The 14,068-nt window shown below is 33.7% G+C and overlaps 1 protein-coding gene across 1 annotated transcript; it reads left to right on the top strand.

The window, feature by feature from the left end:
- Positions 1 to 8,354: 8,354 nt before the first annotated feature.
- LOC131028850 (uncharacterized) lies at positions 8,355 to 10,424 on the top strand. The gene has a single exon (XM_057959220.2). It carries the CDS (start codon positions 8,631 to 8,633, stop codon positions 10,173 to 10,175), a length of 1,545 nt encoding a protein of 514 aa, XP_057815203.2. The 5' UTR covers positions 8,355 to 8,630; the 3' UTR covers positions 10,176 to 10,424.
- Positions 10,425 to 14,068: the final 3,644 nt, after the last annotated feature.

Raw genomic sequence — 14,068 nt, 5'->3', positions numbered from 1 at the left:
TAATTGTTTGGTTTAATTTATCTAAGAATATAATTTCAGAGGCGCCGTCAATTCTCGGCAGCCTACCTTAGATTTCTTGTTCATCTTTTGATGACTCCATCAAAACGAGACTGGACTGCTCCCCTCCAAGGTGGTGACCATCCCATTTATGGAGTTCCTAAAATCGACAAACTAGCTGTTCCTCTTAAGTCTATAATTGATTCTATTGATTCTCTTAGGGGAAAGGACTCAGTAGTTTGAACTCATTCCAATTCTTGTGATAGAAGTAGTTGATTTAATACCCTTATACTTGCTGATTTAATGTCCATTTTTTGTACAACATTGCACCAATAGTTGTTATTTTAAAGTTGTTATTGCTATGATGAGTACCAATAATTGAATGAAATATACCATTTGTTGTAAAAAAACAACCAATCATGTGATGACACATCAGCTGCACAAATATTAGGGTCCCTTTTGCATGCTTATTGGTCTCACTTTTTTGGGGTTGTTTTGGACACCTTGCAAAAAGCATGTTGATGTGGCATCATATTTGATGATGTGGCCTTGAAACCTTAGTTATAAGTAGGGGACTTGCCAAATAAGCTGCTCTAAAAAATTGGGAGTGATTTGAAATTCCCACGTAGGATTTTGAGAAGCGTGAAGTTAGGATGCACAACTATTGGGTCATCTCCCCTACTTATAATCTTGCTGCCTATTTGGCCAAGCTCATCTCTCCTCTTACTGGCTCTTCTAGCTCTTTCATCAAGAATTTTGCCCACTTCATCGATGACAAGAAGCTCAACAATAATGACTTTCTAGTCAGTTTTGATCTGGTTTCTCTATTCACCAAAGTGCCCATCCCTAACTCAATTAAGTTGATTAGAAATAAGACAAATAACGAGGTTGCTACCTTGGTGGTTTATGTCTTAGATCTACCTTATTCTCATTCCAAGTTGTGATCTATGAACAAGTGGATAGTGTAGCTATGGGTTCTCCTCTCTCCAATCATTGCCAACCTTTATATGGACTACTTTGAAACTATTGCTCTTCAATGCTTTCCCCTCAAATCAAAGTGGTGGGAACGTTATGTCGATGACACCAACATTTGTTGTCCCCGCGGTCTTGAGAAATTGGAAGAGTTTCACTCTCATTTAAACAACATAGCAGATTGCATATCCTTCACCAAAGAAATTGAAATCAACAACCAACTCCCTTACCTCGACATTCTTCTCATCAAAAGGCTTGATGGATCCTTAGCTCATCGTGTCTACCGCAAAGGCACCCACACTAATTTGTACCTTCATTCCTCTTCTCATCACCATCCAGCCCAAAAAGCTAGTGTCCTCAAAACCTTGGTCTCTCGGACGTTTCTAAGCTGTGATGACGAACACATTTAACAAGAGATTGCCCACCTTATCCATGTCTTCAGGTTAAATGGTTACAAAAGGAAACACATTTTCTATATTTTTTTTGCCTCTTATTTCTTCATCTTTTATTTTTATTAATTCCTCTTAGGTCTTTTCATTAGGTTATATTATTTCTAGTCCTTGCTTTTTGATTCTTTCGTTTATTTTTTCTCTTTTTCTTTTTTTCTTTTCTTTTTGATCCTTCATTTTATTATCTTTCTTATTCTTTATTTTATTAACTATTTAATTTTCCTTTTTCCTTTATCTTCTATTTCAACCTCTTCTTATATCATTAGACTATTATAAATACCCTTTCTTATTATTACCTATAATTTTAGGCTCTCTCATCTTTTTATTACTTTCCTTATGTTAATACTTTTATATTTAGTCTTTATTCTAGCCTTTTTCAAATTTTCGTTCCTTTCTCCCTTATTTTAAATTCATTCTATTTCTATTCTTTATTATCCTTTTCTTATGAGCCTATTCTTTATAGTCATTATTACTTTTATTTTAGATTTGTATTCCTCTTTTGATTGTCATTATTTTTATTAATTACTTTATGTCTTTAATTTATCTTCATTATTTTTGTTTATTGTTATTTATTGACTTCCTTGCATTATTTTCTTTATGTGGTGTCTTTAGTTATCTTTAGATTAGGTCTTATCTTTTTGATTCCTTTCTCTCATAATTTTCAATATTTTTTCTTTTGGTTTTTCAATTATCTTACCTCATTGTCGATTACTATTATTAATTTCTTTTATCTTGTTACTTTCCTTCTTGTTTTGTCATTAATTATTTTTGCGTCTTTTCTTTAACATATATTATTTTTAGTCTTTTCTCTTTGCTTATTTTTCTTATTGATGTCCTATTTTCTATTTTTGGTCTTTTGTTAAATTAATCTCATTCTTTTTAATCATATTTCTCCTTGTTCTTCCCCCTCTTTCTAACATTGTGCATTGGTTCCTATGTGAATTAGCCTTGTTGTCCTAACTCTTTCCATCTATTTAGGCACCTGGGTCTGCTAATCTTTCACTTCTCTCTTCTCATGCTTTCATTCCCTAATGATGGATCATAGAGTTTGATCTGAAACATTGGATGCAAAAATATCTACATAGTCAAATCCAAAAAAAAATCAATAGCTAGAATACTATCCTTATTCATGTGATTTGCATATTGAGCTTTATTTTGCAATGTAAAATCTTTGTAGAATTTCTAGATTAAGTTGTGCATATGCTGATAGATTTGTATTGATTAGTTCAGTAACTTCTATTCTTCAATTTGGTATATATGTGTGAAAGAAAATTTGATCTTTGATCTAACCAACCTCTATGTTAAATGTTTACTAATTAAGACTCCCTATAATAGGGGTAACAATAGTGGCTGTGAAAGTGGTAAGGGTAGGGTTCGTGTACAAATTTATTTTTAACCATCTTGTAATGTTGTTTATCGTTATATAAATTAACACCATGTCGCATCTTAATTGCAACCTATTATTTCCTAGATATGTTCTAATTACCCCTTTCATTTTACCATCGCATATAATTTAAATAACCCATTTAAGATTTATGTTGATCGCATTATATTGTATCAATAATCCATCATTTGTAAAAAGGAACACAATGAGCGTATTAGCATGTTTAATTCTCGGTTCCAAAATCTATATAAAAAGTCAAAAAATCCTTATCATGTAGATGTAGTTGTTGTGGTCAAAGTATACATGAGGGCACTAGATCCATTGACTTGTTTGTTCTTAAAAAAAATCAACTCAACTTGAACAAATTTTCCAAAATATATAATATAGTTATCCACTTGGTTATAGAAATGGATTTGATGACAAGAGGGATTGCAAGTACTTTACCAACCTTGGGATATACTAGAATGCCCAATCATATCCCAACCATTAACATAGCATTATCAAAGTATACATCATTGCTAAACCATATTATTGGGTTATTGAGTCAACCACGTATTCCATAACCCTTGAATCAATATATCCCACACCCATATTAGATTGGAATAGACAACCATAGAACAACCATGGTATCTAGATAATCCCAATTGAGAATTAATATTTTAAAAAACAAATTTCCAACAAAATACCTTTAGTCAATGTTTAAGCTAGTGGAATGACATCTAATATCAATCAAACTTGCACACTTAACTTCAAATACTGAAAAATTCAATAAATTGTTTTTCGAAATGAATAATGGGCTTATTTAATTTAATTATTTTTCATAAAGAGTAAACATTTAACCAAAACAATTTTTAGAACCACAATAATAGGAAATTTCAAAGTCAGAGAAGATCATTTAACTCTAGATCATACTGTGTAACGAACAATGGAATACTTGTCCCAACAATATATAAGTTACAAATTTTGAAGATCAAAATAAACTATTTGTGAGTTCCTTCAATCAAATAGACATAGTAGAATTAAATCCCATGAACTAGTGCATACTACATGACACAACTAACTATTATGAATACAACTACCTTTTATAGAGAATTTGGCTAGAATAACTCAATTAGATTCACAATAATAGAGAATATCAATGAAAAGTAAGGATAGTAATTCTGAAATACAACCATGATACTTAGACACATATTTTTTCTCTATTTGAAAAGGACAATGAATTAATTAACGAACATCATCACAATCTATAGATTGCTCAAAAAGTTAAATAGTAACTACTTACAAAACAAAAACAAAAGTCCTTTGATTACTTGCATTCCAATGGGAAGTAATACAACTCCACCAGAACCCCATGAAAATAATCACTCCCTCCCTCCAAAAGAATCAATTGAGGATAATGCCAAACCAAATTTGTTTGATGTAATTCAAATTTGTCCTAAACAAATAGAAGATTTAATGTTTTTTTTTTTTAAATAAAAGGAGTGAAAAACATGACCAAACGCTAAGAAAGGACATAAGTCAATATTGATGCCTTTACGACAATATATAAAGGTAAATTAGATGCTCCTCCCTTTTTATTCACTATTAGAATTTTTGGAAAAAAACTTGCATAATTGCTTGGTAGACTTAGGAGCCTCAAGGAATGTGATGCCTAATACAATTTGTAAGTATTTAGGCTTAGTTCCCCTACTAAAACACAAACGAAGGTAATTAAATTGGATAAAATAAAAGTGGTTAGAGAATTGAAGGATGTACATATATAATTGGCATCTATTTCATGAATCTATAAAAAATGTTAGCATTCAAGTAGTATACATCTCAAAAGTTTATAAAATGTAGGGATTGGTCAAAAGTTTGAATGGATATTTTTCCAAAGTTTTCACATATTTGATTTCTGTGGAAAGGGAATCAAATTTATATCAAGATTGAAAGTGAAATTTGCTTAAAACACATGATAACTAAATATAACCATCCAAATGAGGTAACCTGTTTTGATATTAAACTTGGAGTTTACAAGATTTCAAATTCTCACCTCTTCTATTTTTCTTGATGTTAATAGTTGCTTAGTAAGTGAACATAACTAATAAATGAGACTAATGAAGTAAATTTGTGAATCAATGTAGTGAATCTTCTCAATTTAATTGCTTGTTTTTCTTACTCAAATATTCCAAATCTTATAATAATTCTGTGTGATTTGAATGGAATGTTGCAAAGACTGCATATATATGTCTTGATAGATTCTTTTACTTAACACATTACTATCGGAGCCTTATCATTGTACTCGGAATCAATGACATAATAGGAGTTTGCAAATTAGAGTTGATTGGATCAAGCCATTCTTTAAGACTAAAATGAAGGTATTTCTGAATCACCCTTTACACGCTAAAGATATTTAATTCAACCTCTTCCCTTGAGATTGGGATCTTCTTTAATATATTTCATAGCCTTTAACTTGAGATTGATCTTGATGTATGTCCAACTCACCTTGTTGTTGATGTGTGAGGAGTGAGGGTATTTAGAAATAATTAAAGGAAGTTACTAGATTGCAAGAGTTAAGTTCACCTTAGCCAATCCTTTTTAAAAAGTAGCTTTATAGCCTTGTACAATTGTTGCAAACAACAAACAAGTGTGTAATAACCTAGATACAAATATAATCTTTTTTTATCATTCCAATTGAAGTGTTCCTAGGTATGAATGGTCTTTGTAATGAAAAAAATGCTTGATGTCTTTAGGATGCCTTTAAATACACAGATGAATGTTTTAAATATTAAGACATAATAAATAGTTAGTGAAACATGTACCAATTTGGTCCAAATGGATGATGAAAAATGATGAAAGTTAAAAATTTGGATTTAAATTTTTTAATTTGGGGCGAGTTTTGTGGCATACAAGATTAAATTATGTGTTGTGGGATTGACTACGAATGGGGAATGCAAGATCTCAAGATAAAGAATGGAAACATAGAAGTTGAGGTTAATGATGAGATGACTATGTGGAACCATGTGGAAGTAGGAAAAGGATTAAATCAAACATGTGTGAAAATGTGTAAGAGTAAGCAAGGTTGGATACAACACAAGAAAAGAGCCAAAATTTGCACACAACTGTCTCATATGTTGTTATGTAATCATATTGAGGCACTCCCTTAAAATGAAACCAAAAATAAATGGGAATTATTCTCATGGGAAGGCAAATTTCGCAATACCATTTCCCCCACTTTGAGTACATGTAAATCCTAAAATAGAAATGTATTTAATATTATTCGAGCATTCACAAACATGTAGAAAAAGTAACCATACTCGAAGATAAAAGGATACAGATTCCATGTAAAATATTAGACCATCTCAATTTATTTGTGTGCTCCTCCTCTTTGATTCTTCATAGGAAACTAAAAGATACAAGAAAATATTTACAGTGTCTTTTATCACGTATCTATGGGAGGGAAGTGGGAAGGAGGAAGCGAGGTGATAGGGGGGTGGGAGCATGAGAGAGGGCAATGAAGGAGATGTCTCATGACAATGATTGCAATGATAATAGAGTTGTATGACATTTTAGGCATACATCTTTCTCATGAATAGTCAAGATTCATATCAAAAAATAATTTCTATATATAGCATAAGTCACTACTTTAATTTCAACATAAGAATGATGATGATAATAATATATACCTCCCCCATGACCAATCTGATTAGTTGCGCATAAAGCATGCAAGGAAATAGATAAAAAGAAAAATTGTACATAAAAAGTAAATGTACTTGTATATAGATCATGTAAAGTGATGTAATCAAGTGTCATGGGTGACATCATTTGCTTGAAAAGTAAGAAAATATCAAATTATAAGCATATAAAGCACAAAGGTTAGAGATAATCATCAAGGTATATAAAATTCCCCCCTGATAGGGACCAATCATAAGTTGAAAATATCTCTACAAGTTGAAACTAGGTGGTATGAGGAAGGCATGGTGTCCCTAATGTGACTCTTAGATGATGATAAGTAATGCCCCTAATATAATAAAGTAGCTTTGGGAACATAATCAAGCATGTGCTCACACAAAATGGTATGAGGGAATGCATTGTGCCCCTTAATAAAAGAATGATAGGACAACGGAAGTAAAGTTGATGGTAATTGATCTAAAATATACACAATGAGAATATTAACATGAGATAGAAATACATGAGGTAATTACATTATAAGACTCATAAGTAGCAAGATAGCACACACACCACACACATATTTAATTAAAGTATCCAAGCAAGGAGAATAAACATCATAAGTATACAAACAAGAGATTAAACATTATACTATCATATGTCAAAGAACAAGTATAAGAATGCATAACAAGTATAAAAGTAGGAAACAAGAAGGAAAATGAAAAACCCATGTGGTCAGGTATGCAATGATATAGTAATAAGTAAAAAAGATGTGAACAACCATCAAAGAAAATATTGTAAGTAAGAAAGAAGGAAAAAATATTCCAAAGTGTGAGGAAATGAACACAAAACATGATATAGAAAGTTAAATGAGTATTTCAAACACAACAAACAAAGTTTAATAGAAAATATCAAAATGCAAGCAAGAAAGTAAAGGACAAAATGAGAACTAGAAAAATAGGCATGTAGACAAGGTTGTGTGCATATATATATCTTACATATCCGTTTTTACATATTACATTTATATTCATAAGTTCATACACTCATACATACATGTAAGTCTAAATATATTTCCATACATATATATACATTCACTTAAATATATAAATATATGTATCTATGAAATAATAATAACAAAGACATCAATTAAGTATAAATAATATACCACAGGAATTTCGAATAACCGATACATTGAGTTAGGTCAAAGACATCATAGGGTTGATACTGGTTCAAACCAAGTCACACCTGAAATGATGCAAGGTGTAACAATCAGAATACGAGCACACGACAAAATGGCATAAACCTATGTGTGTGTGACAAAACCCAGATGTCATTGCTTGCCTATTCCCATGTCTAATGATGCTCTCCTTCTCTTCACATGTCTATAGCCCTCTCTCTAGTGATGATCTCCCTCTCTATCCCAGAGGGCAAGGTGTATCATCCTTTGTCCATCTTAGAAACCACATTTGTAGTTAGCCATTACATTTAATCATCTTTATAAACATCAAAACAAAACATTAATTATATATCTTTGATAATTAATGATAAGCATTTATTATGCACATGCTGAATTATATCCACATGTAAATTCACCAAGTGGAAAGTATTGCTCATTGTCATAAAGAAGGATGTAACATTGACAATTTTATAATTTAATCTAGAGTGCTTCCGGATTAGATTGTGTAATCCGGAAGCACTCTAGATTATATCTAATGAATTGTGGAAACTTGATGTCTGTAATTTTGTAATTTTATGTCGTTTGTAGAGTCTTTTAATGATGTAATGACAACTACTGTAATGAACCACCTAAAATTTTGATTATTTTTACTGGCAAAATGACAGATTTGAAGTGTTATACCTTCTGATCTTAACAAAGGCCAATGGCAGCCTCTAATAATCAAGTGGAGGAGGAAAAACTGCATCACCCACCCCTATCTCTTTCAACAAACTCTCGACAAGCCACGTCTTCTGCAAAAAACTTATGATTTTGCAGTGAAAGATGTGTCTATTCTGTTCTCACCGATCTTTTTGCTTCATTAATGCTGACCTACTTCATATTCATATTCCTTGCAGTCCACGGAATGAAGCTACTCGAACCCAAAAAATGTAATATACATAGACAGCAATGGAGATAGTTAGTTACGGAAATTTGAAACACATAGTAAAAATATACTGATAAAATGGGGTTTCCTGATATCTGGAAATGGCTCTGCAGTCTCCCAAGGCTTGACAAATGGGAGAGCTCTTTAATCTCTCTGCAATTATGTGCTTCTCAAGACAATAGGAGAAATTTTCTGCTAATTGCAGACAAGATTTTGGCTCCTGGGGGCTCTGTCTGGTGTGTAACCTTCTCTTTTGCTCTGGGCGGTGAGTGGCCTTCTGAGTATGGTGGTCGGGCTTTGTGGGTTTCGAACGCTTGCCCTCTTGGAAACGAAGAATCAATGGAAAAGAAGACTCTGCCTCTCATATCATGTCTGGTGGAAGAGATTCTGAATCGTGCTCCAAGCAAGGGCCGCAGCACATTGTTTTGTAAGGACACCAATATATCTGAAAGTTCTCTTCTGTGTGTTGATCCACAGTCCTGCAAAGAGCTCTGCAATTTCTTGTTTCTCTGCAGATTGTTCTGGCTGTGCGCCTGTGAATCCCCATTCCAAGTGGGTTCTCTGTATTTTGACATGGTGGGCTCTAGCCTAAACAGAATTATGCCTCCGAAAGAGACATTAAAATCCTTTCTGGTGTCCATGGGAGCCGATTTGGAGGAGAATTTCATGCGGTCACTGGGGTACATGTATACTAAATTCATCTGTTTGAATCCAGAGCAGCAGAGGTTCGATCCCTTGACCTATTCATGCTCCACCAGTGGATACTGTGCAGTCAGAGGCTATGCTCCTCTTCTTGCCATGAAAAATTCCCAAACCCATCTGCAATTTCAGCTACCCAGTACAGAGGATGCAGTGCTTCAGTATGTTCTGAGCCACCAGCAGATGGAGGCAGTCATTCAGCTCAAATACAGGGCAGTGGTGTTGAATGACTGTGTGGAAATTGAAATGAGTGTTGATAATGTGAGGTGCACTGTTACTCAATTGGCATTTGGTAAAACAGCTGCAGTTTCAGAGGAAGAGCATTTTCCTTCCAAAATAAGCCTGTGCCTTGCCCCACATGATGCTGCCCCAGTGCTAATGGTGACCTTGAATAAATCCTCTGCAAACCCTGTTAAAAAGATGACTTCCCATAGATTTTTACTTGGTACTGACTACCATTCAAAGTTTCCTGTCTTTGTAAAATCACGGTGTGTCAATGAAACTAGTTATAGTACTGATTATGTGAGTAGCTGGAAATATGAGCAGAGCAGTGAAGGAAAGCAGGGGATCTTAGAGTGGGTTTTGTATGATAATGAGAGGGGGAAGGAAGTTGCTTCATGCAGGGATTGCAAAGGAGGAGGAGGAGTGGATTCGAAGAGGTGGTGGAGAGAGAGGTACAGGAAAGGCACAAGGCCTTTTACTGCAGAGGGGGGAGTTGTGTTTGCAAGTGATGAGTATGGACAGAGTGTTGTGTGGAGGTTGAACAAATCTTGTTTGCAGGAGAATTGCTTGAAATGGAGTGTCAAGGGTTGCATTTGGGTGAGTTACTGGCCAAATACATATAACACTGATTACTGTGAAACAAGGTATGTGGAAATATGTGAGCAAGTTGATCTTCTCATTCCAAACTATCAGACAGTGTGACTAAAACAAAAAGCTTTTCATAAGACTGTTAGGTCTTATTTTGTTATAAAAGTATGTTAATAGACTAGTTTTACTGGAAACTCTTGTAATTTGTTATATCGATTATGGAGCTTTACAAAGTAGTAACAATTTTGTGAGATGGTGTTGGAGGATCATTTTCTTTCACGATTTTTTTTCTATATATTTTATCGTTGATATCAATGTAAGTTTGATTAGTTGTTGTGATTCAATTTAGAAAGCAATTTAATTTGTCTTTGTGTCTGGCTAATGTATTTAAATGCATTCATTTATTCATTTCAAATTAACTTAGAACTTGTTGATCATATCTATATTTCTTATTTGTGATGCTAGATTAAAATAATTTAGCAAATAATTAGATATCAATTCATCCTAGACCCATTGTAAGATTGCCTATTATTCTCAATTGTTCAACTCAAAGCCATGAATCTAGTTCATTAAGGGTTTTGACTAAGGAAAATATGGATCTCGCAATATAACATATTCTAAAAGGTGTTTATGAATATCACCGATCCTTACAACAAGCATATATTAGAAATTTGGACAAGCAAATCTCATAACACCATCTCAAACTACAAGTGAGGATTCACATATTAATTTGAGTTCACACTATAGATTAGGTATGCACATGCAAAGATTAGATTTCCACACACATAGAGATCATATCTACAATCATGGATCTAAAATTAGACAAGGTATAATCAAATTTCATAAGTCAAGAAATAGAGCTCAAAACTCTAAAACCCTAACAAATGCATTCATGACATTTGGACAAACAATTATACAACGAAATAAAAGATAAGTACCTTTGTATGTAGTTTGTTTAACATCTTACATTTATTTGAATAGTTTTTTATATTAAAAGCAACATAACATAGGTGCTAGCCCTTTACACAAATAGCTCAAAGGCAACTTTAACAACTAACAACACACTTACAACATATCTAAAAACAGGTTAAGAGTCTTAGCAAAATAAGTATGACAATAAAGAGTCTGAGCAGTATATAACAAAAAACCTAAATATCTAAAACCAACCATCCAATGGCTACTTGAGCCAATTGCTATAGTTTTCAATGAAGACCGTAAAAACCTCCTTATATATTTTGTCTTTTCAGCATCCTTTCCTAACATTTTCTTTCGCATCATTCACAAAGAGGTGGCCGAATTGTGCATCACATGAAAACCGAACTTGGAAATACTAATCATCTTATTCTCCATCTCCAACACTTTCTTCTTTAGGACCTTTGATTTTGCCATGGTAGTCTTGCAGTCAGCATAGGTGCCTGCACTCCCCTCTTGGTGAGTGTCTTCCTCCTTCGACATGGCCTCTTAAGTCAGGTCCACCAATTCATTTTTTGCACTACCAGTGTATGTTGGACTCTCACTAGCGGGCTTAGATGAGCTCTCATCCTTCCCTATGTCGCCTTCAGTGTCGTCTCCATCATCAACATCATCATCTTCCTCCAATTCCTCTTCATAATCCACCAACTTCTTTCCTTCCTTTTTACCATGAGCCCAACCAGCCTATTAGAGTGTCTATGATTGACACTCCAAATTTTGTTATTATCTTCACCCAAATCCATCTCTGCATCATTGACAACATCTCAGATGGTTATCTTGGGTTTTTTTTGCCAATGGGGAAGGTTTCTCGAGTTTCCTTTTTTTGTCTACAATGGAGGTGGTTGCAGACTGCTTTAGGACACAAAGGCCTTCAACAACCATGTTATGGGTTGGGGTAGTAGGGAAACCAAGGTGGGAGGGGATTTTAGAGGCAATTAGGATACACAGGTGCTTCTTTTTGATAGAGCCAAGGGAATGAAAGATAGTAGCAGTCGAGGGAGAATTAGAGCAAGGGGCTTCTATAACCACAAATTGCATAGGAGGGCATAGGGCCAAATGGAAATAGTATAGGAGAAAAATAAGGCTTTGATGGAGAGGGATTGACTTCCAACCTTGGGTTTGGGAATATCAACAATATCTTTAACCGATTTTTCAAGGGAATTTAATAGAATAAACAAAAAAGAAAACAAATCATGATTATAGAAATGGTTAAGCAGGGGTAGGTGATAATAGTAATAAACTTTAAACCTACCCTCTAAAGTGAAAAATTCCATGATCATGAGGTAAACCCGGTCCATGGTTCTAGTAGGTCGTTTCTAGCAAATCTGCCATGAAGCTTCACAGGCTCCTCACTTTCCTAGAATAACTAAGACAAACTATCATAATTTGTCGTTGATCACATCTATATTTTTCTTTAGATTAAAATAATTTAGCAAATAATCAGATATCAATTCATCCTAGGCCCATTGTAGGATTGCCTATTATTTTCAATTGTTCAACTCAAAGCCATGAAGCTAGTTCATTAAAGGTTTTAACTAGAAAAATATGGATCTCACAATACAACATATTCTAAAAGGTGATTATGAATATCACTGATCCTTACAACAAGCACATATTAGAAATTTTGACAAGCAAATCTCAAAACACCACCTTAAACTACAAGTGAGGATTCACATATTAATTTGAGTTCACACTACAGATTAGGTATGCACATGCAGAGATTAGATTTCCACACATAGAGATCATATCTACAGTCATGGATCTAAAATTAGACAAGGTATAATCAAATTTCACAAGTCAAGAAATAGAGCTCAAAACTCTAAAACCCTAACAAATACATTCATGACACCTGGACAAACAATTATACAACAAAATAAAAGCTAAGTACCTTTGTATCTAGTTTATTTAACATCTTACATTTTTTTTTTGGTCAATTAACGACAAAGCCTGAGATTTCATATTGTGCAGAAAATAACAAGATTACAAAAATAGTAGTAGGATTCCAATATGCCATAAGCAACAACTCCATATTAGATAATTAAAAAAAAAATCACCCTCAAAGCAACTTTTAGAAACGATGAACCAAAATTTTAACAGATCTATTATCCTGACAACTTCCCATTAATTTGTATATACGAATTAAGGACTAAAACTAGTATAACAAAACAACATAGAAATATTGAGGCTTTTAGATTTCATTTCTCCAACTCTAACCCAAGACAGGAGAGCCTAGGTTGGAGCAAAATATTTCATTTAACATCTTACATTTATTTGAATAGTTTTTTATATTAAAAGCAACATAACAAGGGTGTTGTCCCTTTATGCAAATAGCCCAAAGGAAACTTTAACAACTAACAACACACTTACAACATATCAAAAAACAACTTAAGAGTCGTAGCAAAATAAGTATGACAATAAAGAGTCTGAGTAGTATATTACAAACCTAAATATCTAAAACCAACCATCCTATGGCTACTTGAGCCAATTGTTATAGTTTTCAATGAGGAACATAAAAAGCTCCTTATAGTTTTTGTCTTTTCAACATCCTTTCCCAACACTTTCTTTTGCATCATTCACAAAGAGGTGGCCGAATTGTGCATCAAAAGCAAACTGAATCTGGAAATTTACTAATCATCTTAATCTTCGTCTCCAACACTTTCTTCTTCAGGTCCTTTGATTCCGCCATGGTAGTCTTGCAGTTAGCATAGGTGCCTGCACTCCCCCCTTGGTGAGTGTCTTCCTCCTCCAGCATGGTCTCTTAAGTCAAGTCCACCAATTTAGTTTTTGCACTATCAGTGTACGTTGGAATCTCACTAGTGGACTTAGTTGAACTCTCATCCTTCCCTGTGTCACTTTCAGTATCGTCTCCATCATCAACATCACCATCATCAACAACATTACCATCATCAACATCTTCATCTTCCTCTTAGTCCTCTTCATAATCCACCAACTTCTTTACTTCCTCTTTTCCAACCATGCACCCAACCATCCTATTAGAGCGTCTATGATTGACACTCTAACTTTTGTTATTATCT

The sequence above is a fragment of the Cryptomeria japonica genome, chromosome 5, assembly GCF_030272615.1.
Source record: "Cryptomeria japonica chromosome 5, Sugi_1.0, whole genome shotgun sequence".
NCBI classification, from domain to species: domain Eukaryota; kingdom Viridiplantae; phylum Streptophyta; class Pinopsida; order Cupressales; family Cupressaceae; genus Cryptomeria; species Cryptomeria japonica.
This window is presented reverse-complemented; position numbering and strand designations above follow the sequence as displayed.